The sequence below is a fragment of the Tupaia chinensis genome, unplaced genomic scaffold (genome assembly GCF_000334495.1).
Source record: "Tupaia chinensis unplaced genomic scaffold, TupChi_1.0 Scaffold000360_1, whole genome shotgun sequence".
In the NCBI taxonomy this organism is placed as follows: domain Eukaryota; kingdom Metazoa; phylum Chordata; class Mammalia; order Scandentia; family Tupaiidae; genus Tupaia; species Tupaia belangeri.
The window spans coordinates 2659506-2682363 of NW_006159856.1; the positions used below are offsets into that span (position 1 = coordinate 2659506).

Genomic DNA, 22858 nt, shown 5'->3' on the forward strand with positions numbered 1-22858 from the left:
AGTCACTGGGTCTAGGACTCAAACTGTGGTCAGACATGTGAGAATCCAGTGCCACTCCATCTGCTGGCACAGAATGTCTTAATAGGAGCCTTATTTCCAACTGCTTGGAGATATAGAAGCAGTTAGTAATTGCTTATACATTACTGAAGTCTATGTGTTACACTGACTCTAGTTAATTAAAAATATCATTTTGAGAAATGGAAGCATATAATAGGTGTTATATTATCTTGTCTCATTGAATTGAATGTTCTGTCCATTGTAATCCATGCCATCATTTTCTGTTGCTGAAAGAAAACAAAACTGCAAATTAAACTATGACATACCTTTGGATATAAAATACATTCCAGTTTTGGGGATCAGCAGGTGGTCTGGTGGTTAAGGTGCTGGACACTCCCACATGGCTGACTACGGTTTGAGTCCTGGATCTGGTGGCTTGCTTTCTCACTTTCCCTCTTTCATTCTTTCTCTGTGTCTATCTGGTCAAATTAAAAAAAAAAATAAATGAATGAAAATTAAATAATTCTTTAAAAAAATTTCCAGTTTCAGTGATGTTTACATGTGAAAAAAATGTGAAATTGATTGTGAATTAGTGAAATGCAGGGTAGATTTAAAGCCTGAAGAACTGAATTTAAGTCCTGGCTATGTTACTTTCTATTTGTGTGTGATCTTGGGCAAGTCATTGTTGCCAATTTTGTTTTTTCTCTCTAATAGGGAAAATAAGGGGATTTATTTACATCACCTGATTTTTATGTGAGCATTATAATTAAGAGGCCTTTGGTTAAGCTAATCTATGTTTTCCTGTCCCCCCACCCCAGCATATAATGGTTTATTTGTAGTGAAGAAAATCTAATGAGTGAATGAGTGATGTGTAGAAGTGGAATAGATCATTCAAACGTTTATTTCTCTTCCTCTTTTTGTTTTTTTTTTTAATAGAAAGAAAGAACTCTCAGCTACCAAGAAAGATCGTGTGAATCATTGTCTGACAATATGTGAAAACATAGTGGCACAGTCTCTCAGGTAATTGTTCTTTGAATGTTCCAGAAAAATAAAACATTTTGTATTTTAAAAAAATAATTATTTTATTTACCTTTTATTTATTTATTTATTTTAATTTGGCCAGAGAAGGGCAGAGTCAGAGAAAGAGAGAGAGAGACTGGGGAGAGCAAGTAAAGCTAGCTGCCAGGTCCAGGATTCAAACTGTGGTCAGCCATGTGGGAGTCTAGCAACCTTAACCACCATGCCACCTGCCAGCCTCAAATTTTGTATATTTTCAGTAATCATATATGAAGTTTCACATAACTTCCACAATATAAACTTCTGAGTTTGCACTAGGGTGGATGCTCTCATTTAAATTACTGCAATGGAAATAAAATCTAAAGCTAGTGGGTTTGGGAAAGGAGATCACAGCATTATAATACCTTGTCAAGGGTATGGCTCTCTCTCCCATCTCTCTCATGTATGCATGTTCACTATCTATCAAGAATAAAATACATTTCTAAAAAATATTTTAAAAAATAGTTAGCATGGCTGGTCCAGGAGATGGCATGGTGGTTAAGGTGCTGGATCTCACATAGCTGATACTTGGTTTCAAGTACACAATTCAGCAGCTTGAAAAACATGTCATGTGTGTGAATGCCCAAAATCCTGAGAGGAGGATAAAGGGAATGAAGTATGACCATCTCTCCTGGGGGTGATTTTTGTCCCTGTAGTGATTTAGGGAGCTAGATCCTACATGGCTTACTGCAGTTAAGAGTTCTGGCTGTGGTGACTTGACAAACATGCCTGGTTTATGTATGTGCCCCAAATCCCAATAGGATAGACAAATGGAGAAGAAGGGATTGTGGTGTGGCCATATTCCATTGGGAGAGGCTCTCCTCTCTGTCTTTGTCTCTCACTTTCTGGTTAGTACATGTACCCTGTGGTAGCACAGTGTTCCTAAGATACTATGGTCTGCAGGCTAGGATCACATGGGAGGCCTGGGTTTGATTCCTGGTCCAATCTAAAGGCTACGTGTAGTAGACTACACCTGTAATCCCAGAGACGAAGGACAATCATGAGTTTAAGATGCCTGGGTTACAGAGTGAGACTGTGTCTTATGAAGAGTCAGATCTGGGACCAGCAGATAGTGTAATGGTTACGTTGCTAGATTCCCATGTAGTTGACCATGGTTTGAGTCCAGGATCCAGTGACTTAAAACTCATGCCAGGTGTGTGTGGGTGCATGCCCAAAATCCTGAGAGGAAAATGGAAGAGAAGGGATTGCAGTGTGGCTATCCCCCTGGTATGGGGGCAGTGATTTCTCGGTTTCTGTCTCTCTGGCGAGTGCATGCGCCCCATAGCAAAAATTTCTTTTAAAAAAATAAGAGTCAGAACTGATGATACATGCTTGCAGTCCTAACTGGGAGGTTGAGGTAAGAGGATCACAATAACAAGATCCTGTCTTTTTTCTTTGTTTGAAATCAAGTTGAAAATCTTGAAAAAAATTTGCTTCTAAGAGTAATAAGGACAGCACTTATCTTTTTGCTTTGAAACAATTGAAAATAGATGAAAAATGTGTAATAATTGTTATGTCTGACAGTTGTTTAAAGGCATTGGGCATCAAACAAAGGAATAATCACTGAAATTCATACAGGGTCAAATTTCTAACCACACTGGCCAGAGTGGAAGAATATGTCTCTCATCGGGCATTGGGTAGAGTCCTCAGAAGGGTTTTTCTATTAATGCTAGTCTTAAAATGTTACTCTGAGCCAATCTAATTATAGCTTAAAAGCAAAACTTAGAAAGTATGGTCGAACTCTTTCAAAGTAATTTAATAATATTCCAGAGCAAAGTTCAAAAATATATATAATACACACACACACATGCATACATACGTGTATATCTATAGCTAGTTTGTTTTGTTTTGTTTTATTTTTTTAAGGTTTTGCCAGAGAGAGATAATGGAGAGGAGAAAGCACCCTCCATGGAGAATGGTCATGCCACAATTTGTTCTCCATCTTTTCCATCATGTTGGGATTTTAGACATGCACATACAGTGTGTTTCTTAAACCACCTGGTCTGGAGCTTGAACTGCGGGCTTGACCTTGTGAGATCTGGCTAGCTTAACGACCAGGCCATGGAGCCAGTCCTCAAGAATATTTATAGGAATGCAAAAGTACGTAGTATCCAACAAAATGAAAGTCTTGATTTTTGACATCCAATCAAAAATGACTGGGAAAGCAAAGATTCAGGAAAATATGATTCATTATGAGAAAAATTAGTCAGCTGAAATTGGCCCTGAAATTGACCCAGAAAGTAGTACCCTAAATATTAAAAAGTTATTGTAATTGCATTTCATATATTCAAGAAGCTAGCACAAAGACTGAGTATGTTAAGTAGAGACAAGACATTAAAAAAAGACCCAAATTGAACTAATATAAGCATAACTGCAGGGGACCGGCAGATGGTGTAATGGTTACATCGCCAGTCTTCCACATAATTGACTCTGGATCAAGTCCCAGGCTTGGTGGCTTGAAACTCATGGTGGGCTTGTGTGTGTGTGTGTGTGGGTATGTGCCCAAGATCCGAGAGGGGAATGGAAGGAAAGGGATTGCAGCATGGCCATCCCCTGGGGCATGATTTCTCGCTTTCTGTCTCTCTGGTGAGCCTACACGCCCTATAGCAAAAATTTCTCTCTTAGAAAAAAAAAAGAATAACTGCAGAACTTCATCTTTAAGTACTGAGAGTAAGAACCCTCAGATTCTATTTCCAGTAAAAGTGTCTCTCAAATTCAAAGATTAAAATGAAGACTTTTTCACCTAAAGCTTTTAAATTAAACTTAAATGAAGAGAAAAAATGAAGTTTGTCTTGCAAATATAAGGCAAATTTTTTGCTAATAAACTTTATTTTAGAATAGTTTTAGATTTGTAGAAAAATTATCAAGGTAGTATAGAGTTCTCATATACCAAATATCCAGTTACTCTAGTTGTTAGCCTCTTTCGTTAGTTTGGTACATTTTTCACAGTTAGCGCATCAGTATTAGTATAGAATTAACTAAAATCTGTGCTTCATTCAGATGTCTTTAAATTTTTTTTTTTAAGACGTTTTTGCTATAGGGTGCATGCACTCGCCAGACAGAGAGATAGAAAGTGAGAAATCACCCCCCAGAGGGGATGGCCACACCATAATCCCTTCTTCATTCTCCTCTTGGGATCTTGGGCATGCACGCACACGTGCCTGGTGTGAGTGTTAAGCCACCGGGTCTGGGACGCAAACCACGGTTGACTACGTGGGAGTCCAGTGACATAGCCATTATGCTAACTGCTGGTCCCGATTTTATTTTTTTAAGGTTTTTGCCATAGGATGTGTATGCTCTCTGGAGAGACAGAGGGAAGGAAAGTGAAATATTACCCCCTCTCCCCCACCCAGGGAAGAGAGAGGATGACCATGGCACAATTTCTTCTCCTCTAGTTTCTTGGGGTTTTGTGCACACTTTCATACACACCCGAATGTGATTTTCAAGCCACTAGATCAGGGATTTGAACCTCTGTCAGCCATGTGGGAATCCAGCACCTTAAGCACTATGCTATTTGCTGGCTCCTGGATGACCTTAATTCTTATGTAATGTCCTTTTTATTTTTAAAAATTCTATCCAGAATACCAAATACTTCATTTTGTCTCCTTAGGCTATCTTGGATGTGACAGTTTCTCTTCTTTCTCTTCTTAGAAATTCTCCAGAATTTCAGAAACTTCTCGGCATCGCTATGGAACTTTTTCTGCTGTGCAGTGATGATGCAGAGTCAGATGTCAGGATGGTGGCTGATGAATGCCTCAACAAAGTTATAAAAGTAAGATTCATGTGGACAGTGTTCTCGGAGCTGTTCTCCTTTGTAGGCTAAAGAAGGCACTGTTTAGCATTTTTCTGTTGAGTAACAGAGTCTCTTAGATTGTCTGCTCACTTTTCATTTCTGTTGAATGAATTGGAGTTGCTCCAATACCTGCTTACATGTTTGCCATGCTTGCTGAGTCACGGGGCTGTGTTTGCCCTTGTACCTGCACAGTGCCATAGGTCAGTGAAGTGCACTGATGGAGCCACTAAGTACTCTTGGGAAAAATGTTGCCACAGATAATGACTTTTGTTTAGGCATAGCCCAGCGATCCCTTGATTCCTAGGGGAAGCAGGGACTGGGTGAATGAAGTCTGGCTTAATGTCTTTAGATTTCCTTTCTTTGGTGCCTTTCCTTGTCCCTCCTAAGACCTGGGTAAGTAGCAGTCCCTGTGGGTAGAGATGTGACTTACAGAATCAGTAGGTTAGGTAGACTTAGTGTGACATGAATGGAGAGAAAGGAAATCCTAAAAAAGTTAATGAAACTAGAAAGCCATGGTTATTGGGTAGCAGTATAGATGAGGTGAGAGAGTGAGAGAGACAGGGACGTGTGTCCTATTCTGTAATTCTTCTCTGTGCCGAGTGTACCTGCCGAGACTCGCTCAGCAGAACACAGGTTCTGAGTGGGGAGGCTGTGGATTAGAAATAAATGTAACAACAAACACACAAAGACACACAAATATAAGAAAGTGAGGATTGGATGGGCCCAACTTCTCTGATGGAGAAAGCTGTAACCTCAAACCAGCCTGAGGTTTATTTTTATTTATTTATTTTTAAAATATTTTTTTATTTCATTTTCTTTTACACATTCAACCATGTTATTTAGCTTACAAAGTGAATATTTCAACATGTGAACATTTCTCCCTAGTTCAGTTGATAAAACTATAAAATTATCTTCAACAGATAATACCACCTGAGGTTTATTTTTTTAAAGGGCAGAAAGTGGAAGAAGAGGAAATGAAATGTAAAGCCAGTTGTTTTTGGATGTATATTGTCTGAAGATGTGAAAACGACTGGTGCCATGTATTTTTCTGATATTTTGGGGGCAAAATCTGATAAACACATGAGTACTCAAGATCACTGTAATTTTAATCTACTGTTTGCTTATTTCTGTTTTCTGCTGCCCATGGACAGGTAAAGTCCTTCTTCCATGTTCTGATTCTTTTTTTTTTTTTTTTTGGAGAGGTTTTTCGCTATAGGGCGCATGCACTCACCAGACAGAGAGAGACATAGAGACAGAGAGCGAGAAATCACCCCCCAGGGGGGATGGTCACGCTGCAATCCCTTCTCCTCCATTCTCCTCTCGGGATCTTGGGCACGCACGCACATGCGCCCGGCGTGGGTTCTAAGCCACCGGGTCCGGGACGTGAACCGTGGTCGAATACGTGGGAGTCCAGCGACATAGCCATTACGCTAACTGCTGGTTCCCCCATGTTCCGATTCTTAATGCATGTCAATGGAGAAGCAAACTACCCTTATTTTTATCGTTCTGCCTCTCTCCTGTTATGAATCCCCAACTCAGTGTTGTCTCCTTCCCTTAGTGTGGTTATCTTTCTCTAGCACTTTTGAGTTGTGTATAGGCCTTTTTAATTTGGTTTCTAAAATTGAAGAGATATCCATCATAGACTGACCAGTGCTGAGGGAGATTTTTGACACGATTCTTTATACTTTAGAAAAACTTTTTTTTTTTTGATTCAAATATTGAGCAGCTATGGCAATACAAAGGTGATTGAAATATGGTCAAAAGGTGAGGCAGATGTACAAGTGATAGAAAGCAGCGTAAGGTTCACTGAATCACACTAGTCAAAAGAAAGTACTTTAGGAAAGGGATTGCTTCCATCCTAAAGGTGGTGTGGGTGGCAAATCAGGAAAAGGGATTGAGATTAAAATAGAAGTCTTCAATCTGGATTGTTGATGATACTCAGAATGGACTGACTTTTCTCTCCTTTTCTTCTCTCCCCATCTTTGGGCTTAGTTTACCAGTAGTGCCCAGGACCGTTCAGTGTGCTTATTTTATACTTACTTGCATTTTTACTTTAATGTCTTCTACGGAACTAGGTCCTTTTGGTGTTTTAGGAGTTTTTTTCCTGTTTTTTGAATGGTTCTTGACCTTTTGATCTTGGTGTTGATGATTTTGAGTCTTTTCCATTCTGTTTTGATTTTTGAGCATTTTTGCCAGGAGTATCTTGTATAGATTTATTCACTGGGGTGTTTTCTTCTGTTTCCTCATCTTAAAATCATCATCATCATCATCATCATCATCATCTGCATCGTCATCATCTTCATCAGCAGCAAGTTTAACTTTTTTCTGTGGAACCTTGCTACCGCCTCAAGGGGCAGATTGCTTTCCAGATATACTTAAGAGTTTCATGTCCTCTTCCTCTTCTGACTCTGCATCTTCCTCCACAGCTACTAAGTGCTGTCCACTACTATGCACATGCCCTGAACCACACTTAAACCTTAAGACCACAGGTGGTGATATTTCAAAGCCCCCAAGTAAAACCATTGGCTGTACAGACATTTTCAGTGTTGCCAGTGTTACTTTAATTGGACCGCCTTCATAGTTCATTGCCTCTGCTTCAACAATGCAATTCATGCTTTGTACTAGCCTCTAAACTGACTGTTCCTAAAGATAACTGGTGTTCATTTCATCATTATCCACTTTAAAGTGATAATCTTTGTCAGCCTTTAGTTCATAACCGAAAAGATAGTTCTGGGGCCTCGGGCACTCATGTCTATCGACTCTTTCATGGGGTGATGGCATGCACTTAGATGAGTGAGAAAGTGGGTGGAGATAAATGACTATGGCTTCCAAAAACAGCCATGCAGGACAGAATCCACTCCAGGGTGAAAAACTCTTTTGATGATGGTTAGAGAGAGCATGTGTCTTGTTCCCCTTTCTGTAGGGATCCTTGTTTATTGGATATTTCTAGTTTTTTTTTTTTTCTCTCTTCCCCCATATTGCTTTGAGTTTCAACCATGTCATTTGGATATGACTTTGAGAAAAGTCTGTTCATTTTCTTTGAAGGCACTTGTCCTAGTAATACTTACTTGGCCAGATGAACAAAGAGCTCTTACCTAGTATAGGTAAGGTTGATTATTTCCCTTCATTGTTAGTATCTTGAAAAACAAAACAGTTTTTTAGTCTCTTCCTAAGGTCTTACTTTGCAGAGTGGTTATTTTATTTTTATTTTTATTTTTTTTTGCTATAGGGCATGTATACTCTCCAGAAACAGACAGATCCCCTATGGCAGATAGCCACTCTGCAATCCCTTCTCCTTTACTCTTCTTTTAGGACTTTCAGGCACACATGCACACGTGCCTTGCACGTTCCTTAGCTGCTGGGTCTGAGATTCAAACTGCACACTTAATTCTTTGGGATCTAGTCACCCTAACCACCCAACCATGCTGCTGTCTGGCCCCCAGAGTGGTCAGATTTTACAGGAGTCAAGAAATTATGCTTTCATGGATCCAGCTTTCTCAAAGCAGCCTTTGGGAAGGTCCCTCTTTCCTTTTTCTTTTCTTTTTTATTTTCTTTTTTTAAAGAGATTTTTGCTATAGGGTGCATGTACTTGCTAGATAGACAGAAAACAAGAAATCATCCCCTGGGGGGATGGCCATGCCACAATCCCTTTTCCGTTTTCCTCTCGGGATCTTGGGCATGCATACACATGTGCCCAGTGTGAATTTTTGTTTTTGTGTTTGTTTTAGAGAGAGATTTTTGGTATAGGGCACGTACACTTGCCAGAGAGACAGAGACAGAAAGTGAGAAATGACCCACAGGGGATGGGGGTGGGATGGCCATGCCATAGTCCCTTCTCCATTATCCTCTTGGGATTTTGGGCATGCATGCACATTTACCTAGTATGAGTTTCAAGCTATTGGGTCTGGGGTTCAGACCGCGGTCGAGTATGTGGGAGTGCGGTGATGAAACCATTATGCCATTTGCTAGTCCCAGGAGGTCCCTCTTTCATCTCTAGAATAGTCCACCTTGTCTTCTCCATCTATCTGTACTCCATGCTTGTGCTTGTATCATGTAATGATGCAATGATATATTAGCCAGAGTTAGTTTCACCTTGTTTTCTGGGCCTGGTGGTTCACTGGTGACCCTCAAATGTGGGTGACATCCTACAACATATTTGCTAATGACCTGCTTGCTTCTCTCCAGGTCTAGGTATCTTTGCTTACTTTTACTCTTTCCACTGGTAGAACCAGGCTGTTTTGTTTTGTTTTATTTTTTAAATTTCTTTCTTTTGTGAGAGACAGGGAGAGGGGGAGAGGAAGAAGCATCCCCACCAGGGTCTTCATACTGCAATCCACCCTTATCCTCACCTGGACAGGGTCATAGCTACATATGTGCCAGGCATGTGTGAGGAGATACTGGAATGTTTACCTGGGACCTCCCTGTGTGCCTTCAGCATTGTGGAGCGTTGTGTTACTGCTGTGACACTGTGGCTGGCTGATGTTTCAATTCTTGATCTTTAATCCTCAAAGTCAGAACATGTAAGAGGAGGGCTACTGCAGGTTGCTTTCATTCATGGCAAAGAGTACAATATGACCAAAAACTGCTCTGATAGTATAAGGAGATGTTCTGTTTTTAAGCCTGTCTTCATCAGAGACCTATTTTCCAAGAATTATTGGACATAGTGCCTTACAGTCTGTTGGTGACTGTTAGGACACAGCCCTAGGTTGTAGCGTTAGGTCCTAAGTTCTCTTTCTGCCTCCATACTTTTTCTATCTTATTTGTTTTTATTTTCTACATGCAGGGATTCCAATTTCTTATGTTATACTCCTGAACATGAGATAGAGTGAGTCTCACAGTCTTTTTCTTCACTTCAAGTTCAGCATGGTGAGGTTGGCTACTCTCAGATTTCTGCTTCCTCTCATGCTGTCATCCTCAGGTTCTGCATGGTTGTGGGAAATCATTATGGCAGTCTGGAGGCTGAGGCGATTTCTGTCTAGGGAGCCACAGAAGACTTCCTGAAAATAGTACCAGTAGGTGAAAGAATATTTTGGAGTCCTTGATTGCTGTGGCCTCTAGCCTTGAGGGGGTACTGGGAAGCTCATGAGGCTCAAAGTGGAGGGCGGGGCACCTTGAGGGTCAGGTCAGAGGCTTTGTACTTCATTCGGTAGCAGATAAGGTGTTCTTGAAGACTTTTGCCCTGCTCAGAGAAATGCATTACTTTGGCAGGAATTACCCTGTGAGGACTTGCAGATGGTATGGAGTAGAGAAGGGCCTATTGAGAGAGAATCTAGGTGGGAACCTGAGTGATCCAGATCAGAGAGAGTGGCATCCTGCACTCGCATGGTGGCACTGGGATGGTGATTGAGGAGGCGGCAGTGGGCTCTAAAGGGCTGGATTTGGCAGCCGAGTGCATGTTGTATGGAAGCAGGTGCAAGGGGAGGAGGAAGCAGATGGTGTATCCCTGCTACCCTGGAACTGCCCACTGTGAGAGACCATTCACGTTCTGTTGAAGGGCTGAGTTTTTATTTTCTCTTGTTATAAAATAACTTTGCTATTAGACGATAATACATGTATAAAGCTGAATGAAACTTTGACATGTCATCTGGTTTTATTTGAAAATTAGTATTTTAATATATGTTTGTCCATTTGGTTTGCCCCCTTAAGGGCTTTTAGTAGACATTCCAATAGCAGAATGCGAATTTGAACACTTGTGAGACTTTGTACTTCAGAATCTCCTAAAATGTGACTCAGGTTTTGATTTACACGTTTGCTGAACTAGTAGGTAAACCCACATGAGTTCCACTAAAACCATCTCAGTTTGTAGACATTAGAAGATATACATCACATTGAAGGGAAGAGAGCTTTTTGAGTGAGACTTAGCTACAGTTTCTACTCTTCTTGGTAGGCAGGCGATGGCAGTACTATTTTATAAGAGGGAAGGTTCACATGTGTGGGTGCTGCAGGTGGATGCTGCAGTTTTCCCTGTTCCTAAAGAAACTCTTCTCTAATGTAGACTTGATGTCATTAGCTGTTGTTACCAGGTTGAAGTTGGCTTACATGGATGTTATTTTTGGCTTAGCTCTGCAGGTAAGCAAGGAGGGGCCAGAAATATGCTGTGAGGAATGTGAGGCTCCCAACTGGCTTTGGGCTCTGAGTTGCTGGGGGCTGTGGGATTGTGAGCATCCTTGCCAGTGAAGAGGGATCAGACCTTCAGAATGAAAGTTGGATTCTGCCCCAAGAAGTGTTATTGGCCAGAGTGAGGGGATTCTGATCTTAGAAGCACAGCCCTCTAGGCCCTGTAAACATTCCAGGGCATCACCTGAGCTTGTGGCTTTCAGCAGAATGTACTGCTAATAAACACTAAGTTACTTTAAGAGTTTTAGAATTAATTTAAATCACCATTTCAATTTTGATATTATGTAGTATTTTATTACAATGAGCATAAGTTAAATTATTTTTCCTTCCATTAAAATTAAGTGAATGACCTATATAGATCTAGCTTATTCAGTGACTTTCTGTATATATTTGCGCCTTTCTTTCTTAATGAATATGTTCTTAATTTAGTTGCTATTTAACTTTGCTTCAAAATTGAAATCTTAGTTGCCTTTTGGTTTTCTTTAGTACTACTAATGGAATGAATCTTTTGTAAATAAATTTCTTGCATTTTGTGTAGGCTTTGATGGATTCTAATCTCCCGAGGTTGCAGTTAGAACTCTATAAGGAAATTAAAAAGGTAGGCTTTTATTTTCCATTACTGACTGAAAAAATTACACCATTTCATTATATTGAATAGTGTGTGTGAAATTTTATGTTTTATTTAATAAGTAAAAATGTTAGAATGAACTGCTACTTGGTAAAATAGACCTTTATTGTTTTATTTTTCTTCAAAGAGTGGCTGTTTGTATTTATTAGATGAGATCGGAATTACAAATGGTAATTTTGTCTTTATAATCAAATCCCATTAGATTTTAAGATTTCTAAAGTTAAATACTAGATGTTTTATAGATTTAAATGGCCTTTTATATAAACCTGGAATTAACAGTGAAAGAAATGTTTTTGCTTATATGACAACTACTTGATGACATAACTCGTCATTCATAATCCTGCTCAGAATGGTGCCCCTCGAAGTTTGCGTGCAGCCCTGTGGAGGTTTGCTGAGTTGGCTCACTTGGTTCGGCCCCAGAAATGCAGGTAAATTGAATACCCTGGATTGTTACTATTTTTGGTGGGGGGTGAGGGAGATAACTCCTACTGCTCCTTTACCTCTCAGCCCAAACATCAGTTCTTCATTGGTCTTCTCTGTCAACTCTGCCCCTCCAAATTGCAGTCAACATTGTCCTGTTGATGTTCCTTCATAGCACTAATCCCTATCAGAAATATTCTTGTATACTTTATTGTGCGTCCTCTAAAGGCTTATGAGATATGTGCCCCAGGACTGTAGGGTCTTACTGTCTTGTTCTGTGCTGTATGCCAACACTGATAACAGTGTTTGCACATAATATTTGCTTGAAAGATACTTGACAAATAGTCAAAGGTTGAGGTACTAGTAACTTCATTATCATCAACTATAGGAGTTATAGAAAAGGGTGCATTTGTCTATTACATGAGTTAAGAAATATGAAAACTAAACTGAGAATAAAGTTTTGATTATTGGAATCAGTCTTGATAGTTTCAACTGGAGTAAGAGGCTTTTTAAAAAATTTGCCAGAGGGCACACATGGCCAAAGAGAGAGAGAGAGACAGACAGACAGACAGAGGGAGAAGGAGATGGAGAGAACTCCCCCTAGTGGGGCATGGGAGAAGTCACTTCTCTTTCTCCATCTTGTCAGGATTTTAGGCATGCATGCACATGTACCTGGTGTATTTTTCAAGTTTCTGGGGCCGTTATTTGAACTGTGATTGGCCATGTGGGATCTGGTTCCCTTAACCACTAGGCCACAGAGACAGCCTGAAACAGTTCTTTCTTAATATCTAGCAGGACTTTTTTTTTTTTTTTAGATTTTTGCTATAGGGTACGTGCACTTGCCAAAGAGACAGAGAGAAAGAAAGTGAGAAATCACCCCTGGGGGGGAGGGGGGCATGGCCATGACACAATCCCTTTTCCTACATTCTTCTCTTGAAATTTTTGGCACACATGCATGTGTACCTGGCGTGACCTTAAGCCGCTGGGTGTGAGGCTTGAACCATGGTCAATTATGTGGGAGTTCTGTGCCATAACCATTACATTATCTTCTGGTCCCCACGACTACTGTTTTTATCAGCTCCTTCCTTCTCTTTCTGACCAGCAAAACATGCTGATGTGTGATACACTGTCGGCTCCACCTCTGAGTAACTGCTAGAATGGGCTAAAGTCTCACAATTAGTGTGAAACAATGATTTATTCTATTGAAGTTGAGTTTCAGTAAGAGTTTTCTATGGGGCTCTATGGCCTGGTGGTTAAGGTGGCTGGATCACACATAAGTGACTGTGCAGTTTGAGTTCCAGACCTGGTGGCTTGAGAAACATGCTGGGTGTATGTTCATGTGTGCCCAAAATCTCATAGGAAGGGAGAGATGGAGGAGAAGGGATTACCATGTGACCATTCCCCATGGGAGGAGGGTGATGCTGTGTGCTTTCTCCTCTCCCTCTTTCTCTGTCTCTTTGTCTTTCTTTGGTGGGCACACGAGTCTTCTAACAACAACAAAGGCTCTTAATATGACAGTAGAGACACAATGACCAAGGAAATTTCTTTCATATGACCTTTTTTCTTTTACTACCCTTAGAAAGATTTGTTATATTTCTGGAGCAATATATACTCCAAATTCTCCACATAACAGCTAAACTGACCTTAAAAATAAAATTAGATTGTATCATTCCCTTCCTTAAATTCTAAATCATTCCCTAGTATTGTTCAGATAAAATTCATATTCCTCACTGAATCCCGGAGTAATATGTTCACGCAGGCTCATCACTTCATACACTCTGTTGACTCACTAGCCTCATTTTAGTTCTTTATACAAGTCGGGTTTCTTTTCTCCTGACACTTTTTTTTAAATCCCTCAGGTCTCAGCAAAAATGTCACCTCTTTAAAGGCCAACCCAGCCTTCCTAGGTATTTTGTGGTATTTGCGTCATAAAAGTCGTGGGTTTGCTTTTGACTGTCCAGCCACTAGAGAACTGAGGCCATGCCATCCAGGCCTTCTCCTTCCTCCCCACAAGGCTGTTCCGTAGGAAGTATTCGTTCATTGAATTCATGTGTCTTGGGCTTGTCTATCCTGTGACTCACTTCTCTGGTTTGCTAAACATTTTGCTTTTACTCTCTATAGGGCTAAGTCTTATCTCTAAGACCTTATTTGGTTTGTACACTTTAAAAAAAAATCTATTCTGTAATGCTCCTTTTTTTTTTTTTGGAGAGGTTTTTGCTATAGGGCACGTGCGCTCGCCAGACAGACAGAGAGAGACATAGAGACAGAAAGCGAGAAATCACCCCCCAGGGGGATGGTCACGCCACAATACCTTCTCCTCCACTCTCCTCTCGGGATCTTGGGCACGCACGCACACGCGCCCGGCGTGAGTTCTAAGCCACCGGGTCCAGGATACGAACCGCGGTCGACTACGTGGGAGTTCAGCGACATAGCCATTACGCTAACTGCTGGTTCCCTGTAATGCTCCTTTTTCAAGAAAGCTTCATTTTCATTTTTTAAACTCTTGATTTTAAAGTGATATTTTCTTATATTATCTATTATTTTCCAGTTAAATATTGGATATTTTGGTAACTGTATGGCTTACTGTAAATCATTTTTAAACCTATCTTTATAGATTTCTCTATGATCATAGGAGAAAGGAAGGACATGTCTTTCAACATTTGAACTTCATCTCTATTTAGTCCTCATATTCTTTTAGCTGAGCTTTGTCCAGTCTCTATTAAGGACTTTTTTTTTTTGCAAATAAAACTTGATTTTCCTCAACAGGGAATTAATTACTTATATTTCTCCTTGAAGGTTGCCTGGAAGAATAACTAATATTCCTTTCACATGTGCAGGCCTTACCTGGTAAATCTTCTGCCATGCCTAACCCGGACCAGCAAGAGACCTGAGGAATCAGTCCAAGAAACCTTGGCTGCTGCAGTTCCCAAAATTATGGCTTCTTTTGGCAATTTTGCAAATGACAATGAAATTAAGGTATGATTGTTGCTTCAAGTCACAAATAGGCAAATGATGCCGAAATGAATCTTGGAGGGGAGTTAGGACTTTTGCACAGGCACTCGTTCAAGAGTGCTTCCTGTGTTATATTGAGTTTCATAATGTAGAATATCCTCATTTGTGTTATTTAGAGGGACCTTAAAAACTTCTTTACACTTCTGTTTTCTTATCATGGTGTAAAGAGTTGAATAGAAAGAGGATATATAGATGTAATTTTTTTTCTTTTGTAATTGAGATTTGCTAGTTGTGTCAAGGATCAGTACAGACATTTCAATTTGTACCCAGTTCTTAACATATGTACCAAAAATTTAAAAGCTAAGTATAGTGATTCTTTGTAAGTTATTCCATGACATTCCAGCTTCAAATGTGTAGGCAAATTTTCCTTAAGAGAATATCAAGAACCACTGTCTTCAGATGTTGAAAGGTGATATGTAAGTCCCACAAAATCACAATTTAGTATCATACACACTACATACTTCAAATTTCCAATCTTTCAGAGCACATTAACAAAATGATTAGGAAAACTGGACTACCACGACCAAAGACATTACAGAGTGCACACAATTCTGACAGAGCAACAGTCAAAGAGTGCTTTTCTTTAGGAAACAATACTACTAAAAAACATAATAGAAGTAATTTAAAATATTCAAGACACATTAAATGCATGACTGTGACTCCAAACTGCCATTTAGTATGCTTTGCATTTAGGATATAAAAACCACCCAGCCGTCCCCACCTATGGAATGTTAAGCTGACATGTAAGAGAGTCAAAGCCTACTGTATGTCAATATCCCACTATTTTCTGATTGTACCAAAAAATAAACAACTGGTAAATGATTTTACCTCTTTAAAAAAGCATTTACACTGAAAAAATGGCATGAGGTGGAATTCTCTCCTTAAAAATGTTTCTAGCACTACTAAAAAACTTGCATTTACAAAATAGTTGATAAAAATATTCCTCTGGATTGTACAAGAACGGAGACAGGGACCATTGATAAGACATGGTATATGATACTACTCAGACTTGACTTCTTTCTCGCCTGCTTCATCAGAGAGTGGACTCTCCTTATTTTCAGTTTCTCCATTTTCTGTAGGTAAATCTTTAGTGTGTTGGTTGGCCACTTCAGGCTGTTTCTCCTTTGCTACCCTTTTCCGTTTTGTTTGCACTCTTGTCTGAAGATTTATCCTTCCCTGCTGCTTTTTTTTGGCTTCGTCTCCACTTTTGCAGGAGCAGGTTTAGCTGACAGTCTCGCTGATCTTCTCTTGAGCTCTTCCTTGGCCATCCCCTCGGCTGAGCTGACCTTCTTCTTGGGCATCTTGGCTGCAGACAGGGTGCATGTTAGGTGCCTGATGAGGCGCGCCTAGAGCCTTTGAGGAGTTTAGCGGATAAACCCTACTACTCTTCCCGCCGTCCAAGCTGCTGGTGTATAGATGTAATTTTGAAAGTCATTTTTCCATAGCAGATTGGTTTTTGATGTACTGGTTTGACCCCTTAATCTAGCTGATAAAAGGTATTAGGACTGGAGATAAGGGAATGCTTTCTGATGATCCTATGGGTGTGAATGTTCACTTGGTTTCTGTTTTTTTCCTTTGCATCCCAATAAATCACCTTCAAACCTACCTTTATGCTTTGTTTATAATGTCCAGAAATGGTAACTGTCTGCAGATTACAGGATTCTTGGCTTCCTCTTTTTCTGTGTGTGAGTCCTGGCTTTGATCCTTTGTAGCCCTCCTGGGAGGCAGGAATTAGAGCACTCTGGAATCAGAGTGGACTTGGTCTAGAATTCTGTCTTTTTTACTAGCTCTTTGCCTTTAGGCATATTACCCAGAGATTCTAAGTTTACTTCCTTCTTGCTCTGAAAAAATGGTTATGTGAATGATACCCATGTAGGGCTACTCTGAGAGTGAAATGAATTAATACATGTTAAGAGTGTAGTATAGCAGGGCCGGCAGGTGGCATAGTGGTTAAGGTGCTGGACTCCCACATGGCAAACCATAGTTTGAGTCCCGGACCTTACTTTCTTACATTCTCTCTCGCTCTCTCTCTCTCTGGTCAAATTGAATAATGAGAAATAAATTTTAAAAAGTGTAGCATAGTATCTAGCCCTCAGGAAGTGCTCAGATATTAACTAATACTGTTGCTGTTAGCTTCATGTCTTTTTCTTTGAGCTTTCAAGTTTTCTTGTTATTAATATTGAGAAGACATTAAAACCAATTTCATAGGGCTTTGAAATGATGAAGGAAGAATCATGACTGTGAGAAATTTAGTGTCATGACTGATTCCTGTGTTCAGTAAGTGGTAGCAGCAGTTGTTTGTGCTGCTGTCATTTGTTTCCACCTCTTTGGAATGAGGGTAGGTATTGGCGGTCAGAGGACATGGGAGTTCCACAGGCCTAGTTTGCCTGCCTGTTCAATGGGGACTGTTGAAAGCAGTTTCCGGGTTACTTCTGGCTGAGGTTCTATAGGCCAGGCAGGTGATAGATCTCCACGATTAAGATGTTCATTGGACTGTGATGATGCAGACTCTTTTTTTGATATGTAGTGACCACTAATTACTTCCTAAACCTTTGCCATTTAAAGAAAATCTATTCCACTATTGCTCTATGTATGTTTATTAAATTTTTATCACTGAAATTCATTAGTACCAGTAAGCGTTATAAACAAAGGTTGTTGTCTCCTTTCTACTCCTCTTACTAATTCTTCTGTCTCAGAGGCAAATATAACTCTTAGTGTTCTGATATTTACTTTCACATTTTCATTTTATTTTTTTCTTATTGCCAGAGACTGCATGTACCTGACAGAGAGAGAGAGAGAGAGAGAGAGAGAAGCACATCCCTAATGGGGCATGGTCATGGTCATGCTACAATCCTTTTTCCTCCATTTCTCCCTCTCATCAGGATCTTGGACACATATGCACACCCACCCAGCATGTTTTTCAAATGACCAGGCCAGAATTTAGACTGTGGTAGCCCATGTGAGATTTGGATTTTTTTTTTTTTTTAGTGGTAAGAGATTTTTTCTGTAGGATGTGGGTGCTTGCCGAAGAGACAGAAACGGTTGAGACAGAAAGTGAGAAATCAACGCATGGGGGGTGGAGGAATGGCCACACTGCAGTCTCTTCCCTGCTCTCCTTCCAGATTCTGGGCACGCACATGCCTGGAGTGAGTTTCAAGCCACTGGGTCTAGGACTTGAACTGTGGTCGACCACATGGGAGTCCCAGTGCCTTAACCAGTATACTCCTGCTTGCCCCAGGATTTGGCTTTCTGTATATAGGATTTAGCTGCTGTGCTACAGGCCCTACCTTTGGATTTCTTTCTTTATTTAACTTTATTTATCATTATTATTATTATTATTTTTGAATTCGACCAGAGACAGAGTGAGAGAAGGAAAGTGAGAAAGCAAGCCACCAGGTCCGGCACTCATGTTCGACCACATGGGAATCCAGCGCCTTAACGCCACACCATCTGCTTGAATGCCTACCTTTGTATTTCTAAATAACATGATTATATTGCTAATTATTAGATTTCCTTTAAATTTTTTTGACATTTTTTATTATATGAGAGATGATTTTAGCCCTAACCCTTCTTCCATATTTCCACCATAGTTATGTTTGTATTCAAAGTACACATAAGTAAATAGTCACAGCTGGTTCTTTTTCTTTAAAAAATAATTATTTAATTTTATTTATTCATCCATTTTATTTATTTATTTATTATTTTTTTGAAGAGGTTTTTGCTATAGGGTGCGTGCGCTCTCCAGACAGACAGAGACAGAGAGACAGAAAGCGAGAAATCACCCCCCAGGGGGATGGCCACACTGCAATCCCTTCTCCTTCATTCTCCTCTTGGGATCTTGGGCACGCACGCACACGCGCCCGGCATGAGTTTTAAGCCACCGGGTCCGGGACACAAACCGCGGTTGACTACATGGGAGTTCAGCGACATAGCCATTACGCTAACTGCTGCTCCCCATCCATTTATTTTAATTTGACTAGAGAGACAGAGAGAGAGAGAGAGAGAGAGAGAGAGAGGGAGGGAGGAAGGGAGAAAGCAAGCCACCAGGTCCAGGACTTGAACCATGGTTGGCCATGTGGGAGTGTCCAGCGCCTTAACCACCACGCCACCTGCTGGTCCCCACAGCTGGTTCTATATATTCCTTTGTATAACTTTTTGTTTCCCAGAGTTAATAGATGCTTTTATTATTCTTTTTGCTTGCTTATTATTCTTTGGCCACTTAGGTTTTCTCACACCATGCAACAGCTTTGTAAAATATATTTCAATACAATTTTGTGCATGATAAAACATTTATTGTATCTGTTTCCCCCAAGTAGAGTTATTGTCTTAGAATTCTCCAGCTCTCTGCTCTAACCTGATCAGGTTGTTCTTTAGGTCTATTGCACAGTCATATCCACGAACTTTGCTCTTATACTGGGAATCCTCTTTGCTACTCTCTCGTTGGAAGGCCAGTTCCTGGATTCCATGTCTTTATCTGTCTAAGTTTAGGCCATTGTTTTGATGGAATACATGCTCTAGTAGCTTTCTGAGAAACGATGAATGAGAAGTAAGTTGTCTGAGAGTTTTTACATTCCTAAAAATGCCTTTATTTCTTCCTTATACTTGGCTGAGTATAGAGTTCTGGAATGGAAATCAATTTCCTCAGGAATGTAAAGGTGTTCCTCCACTGTATTGTCACTTGTATGGTTATAGAGAAGTCAAATGACCTGATTTATTAATCTTTGAATATATTTCTCTCTAGAAGCATTTTGTTTTGGGGGAAGTAGAGTGTTGAGTACTTGGTAGACCTTTTCATACGGTAGCTTATATCTTTCTATTTTTTTTTTTTTTTTGAGAGAGATTTTTGTTATGGGGTATGTGTGCTTGCTGGAGACACAGAGAGGGACAGTGAGACAGAATGTGTGAAATCTTCTCCCAGGGGAGAGGATGGCCATACCACAGTCCCTTCTCCATTCTTCTCTCTGGATTTTGGACACACACAAACACACATACACACACAGCCCCACTGTGAGTTTCAGGCCGCTGGGTCAGGTACTCCAACAGTGGTCAACCATCTGGGAGTCTAGCACCTTAGCCACTACGCCATCTGCTGGCCCCAGGGAAGATTTTTTACATTTTCTCGACAAGTTCTTTCTCTTTGTTTTCTCTGTTCTCTCTGAAATTTGGTAGATCTTGGTCCTTCTTGACTGATTCACATTGATCTTTTTCTTTTCTTTTTTCTGTTCTTTATGTCCATCTTAAACTCTCCTCCTATTTAATGTTTGTTCCCACCGTTATGTTTTTAATTCTAAGAACTCTTATAATCAGAATGTTTATGTTGTATGACATTTTCTTCTAGTTTCATGACTGTAGTGTCTTTTTTTTCTGAAGCTATTGATTATAATTTTCCTGACATTTTTTACCTCTACATTGTCTCTTCTGACTTCCTCTATTCATTTATTTTGATCTTTCTCATTTATTGGGGGCTGGCCATGTAGATTTGAGCGAGTCCCTAAGAAGATTATTGAAAGCAATCATGTGGCAGGCAGGACTCGTTCTCTAGATGCTTCCTAAGGTGATGGATGGTGAGCTTACTTTGTATTGCTAAATTGTTTGGTATTAGTTATCTATAAGTTTTTTCCTCTTTAGCTTTTGGGTTGTTGGAAAAGTCACGATACATTTTTACATAGAAAAACATGACTTTTCTGGGACCAGCAGTTAGCGTAATGGCTATGTCGCTGGACTCCCATGTAGCCAACTGTGGTTCGAGTCCCGGACCCAGTGGCTTAAACTCATGCCAGGTGCCTGTTTGTGCGTGCCCAAGATCCCGAGAGGAGAGTAGAGGAAAAGGGATTGCGGCATGGCCATCCCCCCTAAGGGGTGATCTCTTGCTTTCTGTCTCTCTATTTCTCTCTGTCTTTCTGGCGAGTGCACGCGCCCTATAGCAAAAACCTCTCCAAAACAACAACAACAAAAAAAAAACATGACTTTTCTGAAGACCCAGTAATTAGTGTCCCTAGAAAAAAATTCCCGATTTTCCTGCTTGGAGGTGTAAACTTGTCTGTGTTTGTCCTGAAACCGTGGAATGGAAGGGGAATGACAGTGTCACTATAGGGTGCATGTGCTCACTAAATAGAGAGACAGAAAGTGAGAAATCACCCCCCCCCCAGGGGAGATGGCCATGCTGCAATCCCTTCTTCTCTATTCTCCTCTTGAGATCTTGGGCATACAGGCACACACACTGGTGTGAGTTTAAGCCACCGCGTCTGGGACTCAAACGGCGGTTGACTACATGGGAGTCCAGCGACATAGTCATTACGCCAACTCCTGGTCCCTCTGTGCATAGTTTTTAAAATTAATATAATATAATATAAAACATATTCCAAAAACTTTCAGAAATTCTTTGGTATGTTTGGACTTATAAAGAATAGTTGGTTGTGTACTTGTCAGAGAGAGACAGAGAAAAAGCACCCCTCCCATGAGATGTGGTCATGCTATAATTCTTTCTCTACCATTTCTCCATCCCATTGAGGTTTTGGACCTCATGCACATGCAGTTAACATGTTTTCAAGCCTTTGGGGCCAGGATTCAAACTGCGTGGTCAACTATGTGTATTCCATTCCCTTAACCACAGGGCTGGTACAAGAAAGATTTACTTTTTAAGTGATGTGTATTTGTATTTTCAATAACAGAAATTCTTTAAGATGCTTGTATCTCTTCTTACAGCTAAACAAGTTTGTAGGGTACCAGCAGTTAGCGTAATGGCTATGTCGCTGGACTCCCACGTAGTCGACTGTGGTTTGAGTCCCGGACCCGGTGGCTTAAACTCACGCCGTGCGCGTGTGCGTGTGTGCCCAAGATCCCGAGAGGAGAATGGAGGAGAAGGGATTGCGGCGTGACCATCCCCTCTGGGGGGTGATTTCTCGTTTTCTGTCTCTATGTCTCTCTCTATCTGTCTGGCGAGCGCACGCGCCCTATAGTGAAAAAAAACCTCTCCAAAAAAACCCCCCAAAAAAACCAAAATAAAAAAGTGGACTGAATTCTATAGGTTGTGTCTCAGTGAGGAATTGGGTGCCTCACACCACTCACGGAGTCCTAGGGCCAGTGTCTAGTCCTCTGACTCACTCGGACCAGAGGTCTAATCTGTAAATTCAGAGACTAGATAAGCATCTGAGAACCAGTTTATGATAATCACACTGTTAAGGAGGAATCCATTTATAAATCAATTGCCAATAAACTTACTGCTGGTTTGCCAAGGTATTGTCTACCACATAGTAAAGATTACTGCCTTACCCCGAGGTCTTACTATCATTCTAATGCCACAGAAAGCCTGTTATTATATTAAATTCTGTATACATTGAACCAAGTTGAGCAATGATTGGGATCAGATCAGAGCTCAGTACAGTTGAGAATAATAGAAAAAGGATGTTCTTAAGTAAAATATGTACCAAGTTAATACAGCTAGTTAGTGACCCCTTCTTATTCTTTGAATATTTTTGTTAACAATTAAATGGCCATTGTTAGAATTATAACATTTTCAGTGCCAGCAGGTGGGGTGGTGGTTAAGGTGCTGGATGTGACTGACCACGGTTTGAGTCCCAGACCTGGTGGCTTGCTTTCCCACTTTCTCTCTCATGCTGGTCAAATTAAAATAAATGAATAAATAAAATTAAATAATTCTTAAAAAGAAAAAGAATTATAACATCTTCTCTTTGGGATTATCCTGGTGGGCACAGCAAGAAAGTCTTATTCTCTAATTTTTTTTTGTTGTTTATTTTTTATTTTATTTTATTTTATTTTATTTTCTACATATATACCAAATATTGATTACATCATATATTTTTTTCCATTACAAC

At 40.2% G+C, this 22858-nt stretch overlaps 1 protein-coding gene and 1 pseudogene across 1 annotated transcript in view; one reads left to right on the top strand and one right to left on the bottom strand.

The window, feature by feature from the left end:
- Positions 1-22858, top strand: part of HTT (huntingtin) — a gene marked incomplete at its 5' end in the record, with an annotated part of 208048 nt that overhangs the window by 21397 nt on the left and 163793 nt on the right. Inside the window, 5 exon segments of the mRNA XM_027773593.1 lie at positions 934-1017; positions 4705-4825; positions 11502-11561; positions 11940-12019; positions 14849-14987. Coding sequence (XP_027629394.1) covers positions 934-1017; positions 4705-4825; positions 11502-11561; positions 11940-12019; positions 14849-14987 — 484 coding nt within the window.
- LOC102482828 (non-histone chromosomal protein HMG-14 pseudogene) lies at positions 16023-16324 on the bottom strand (annotated as a pseudogene).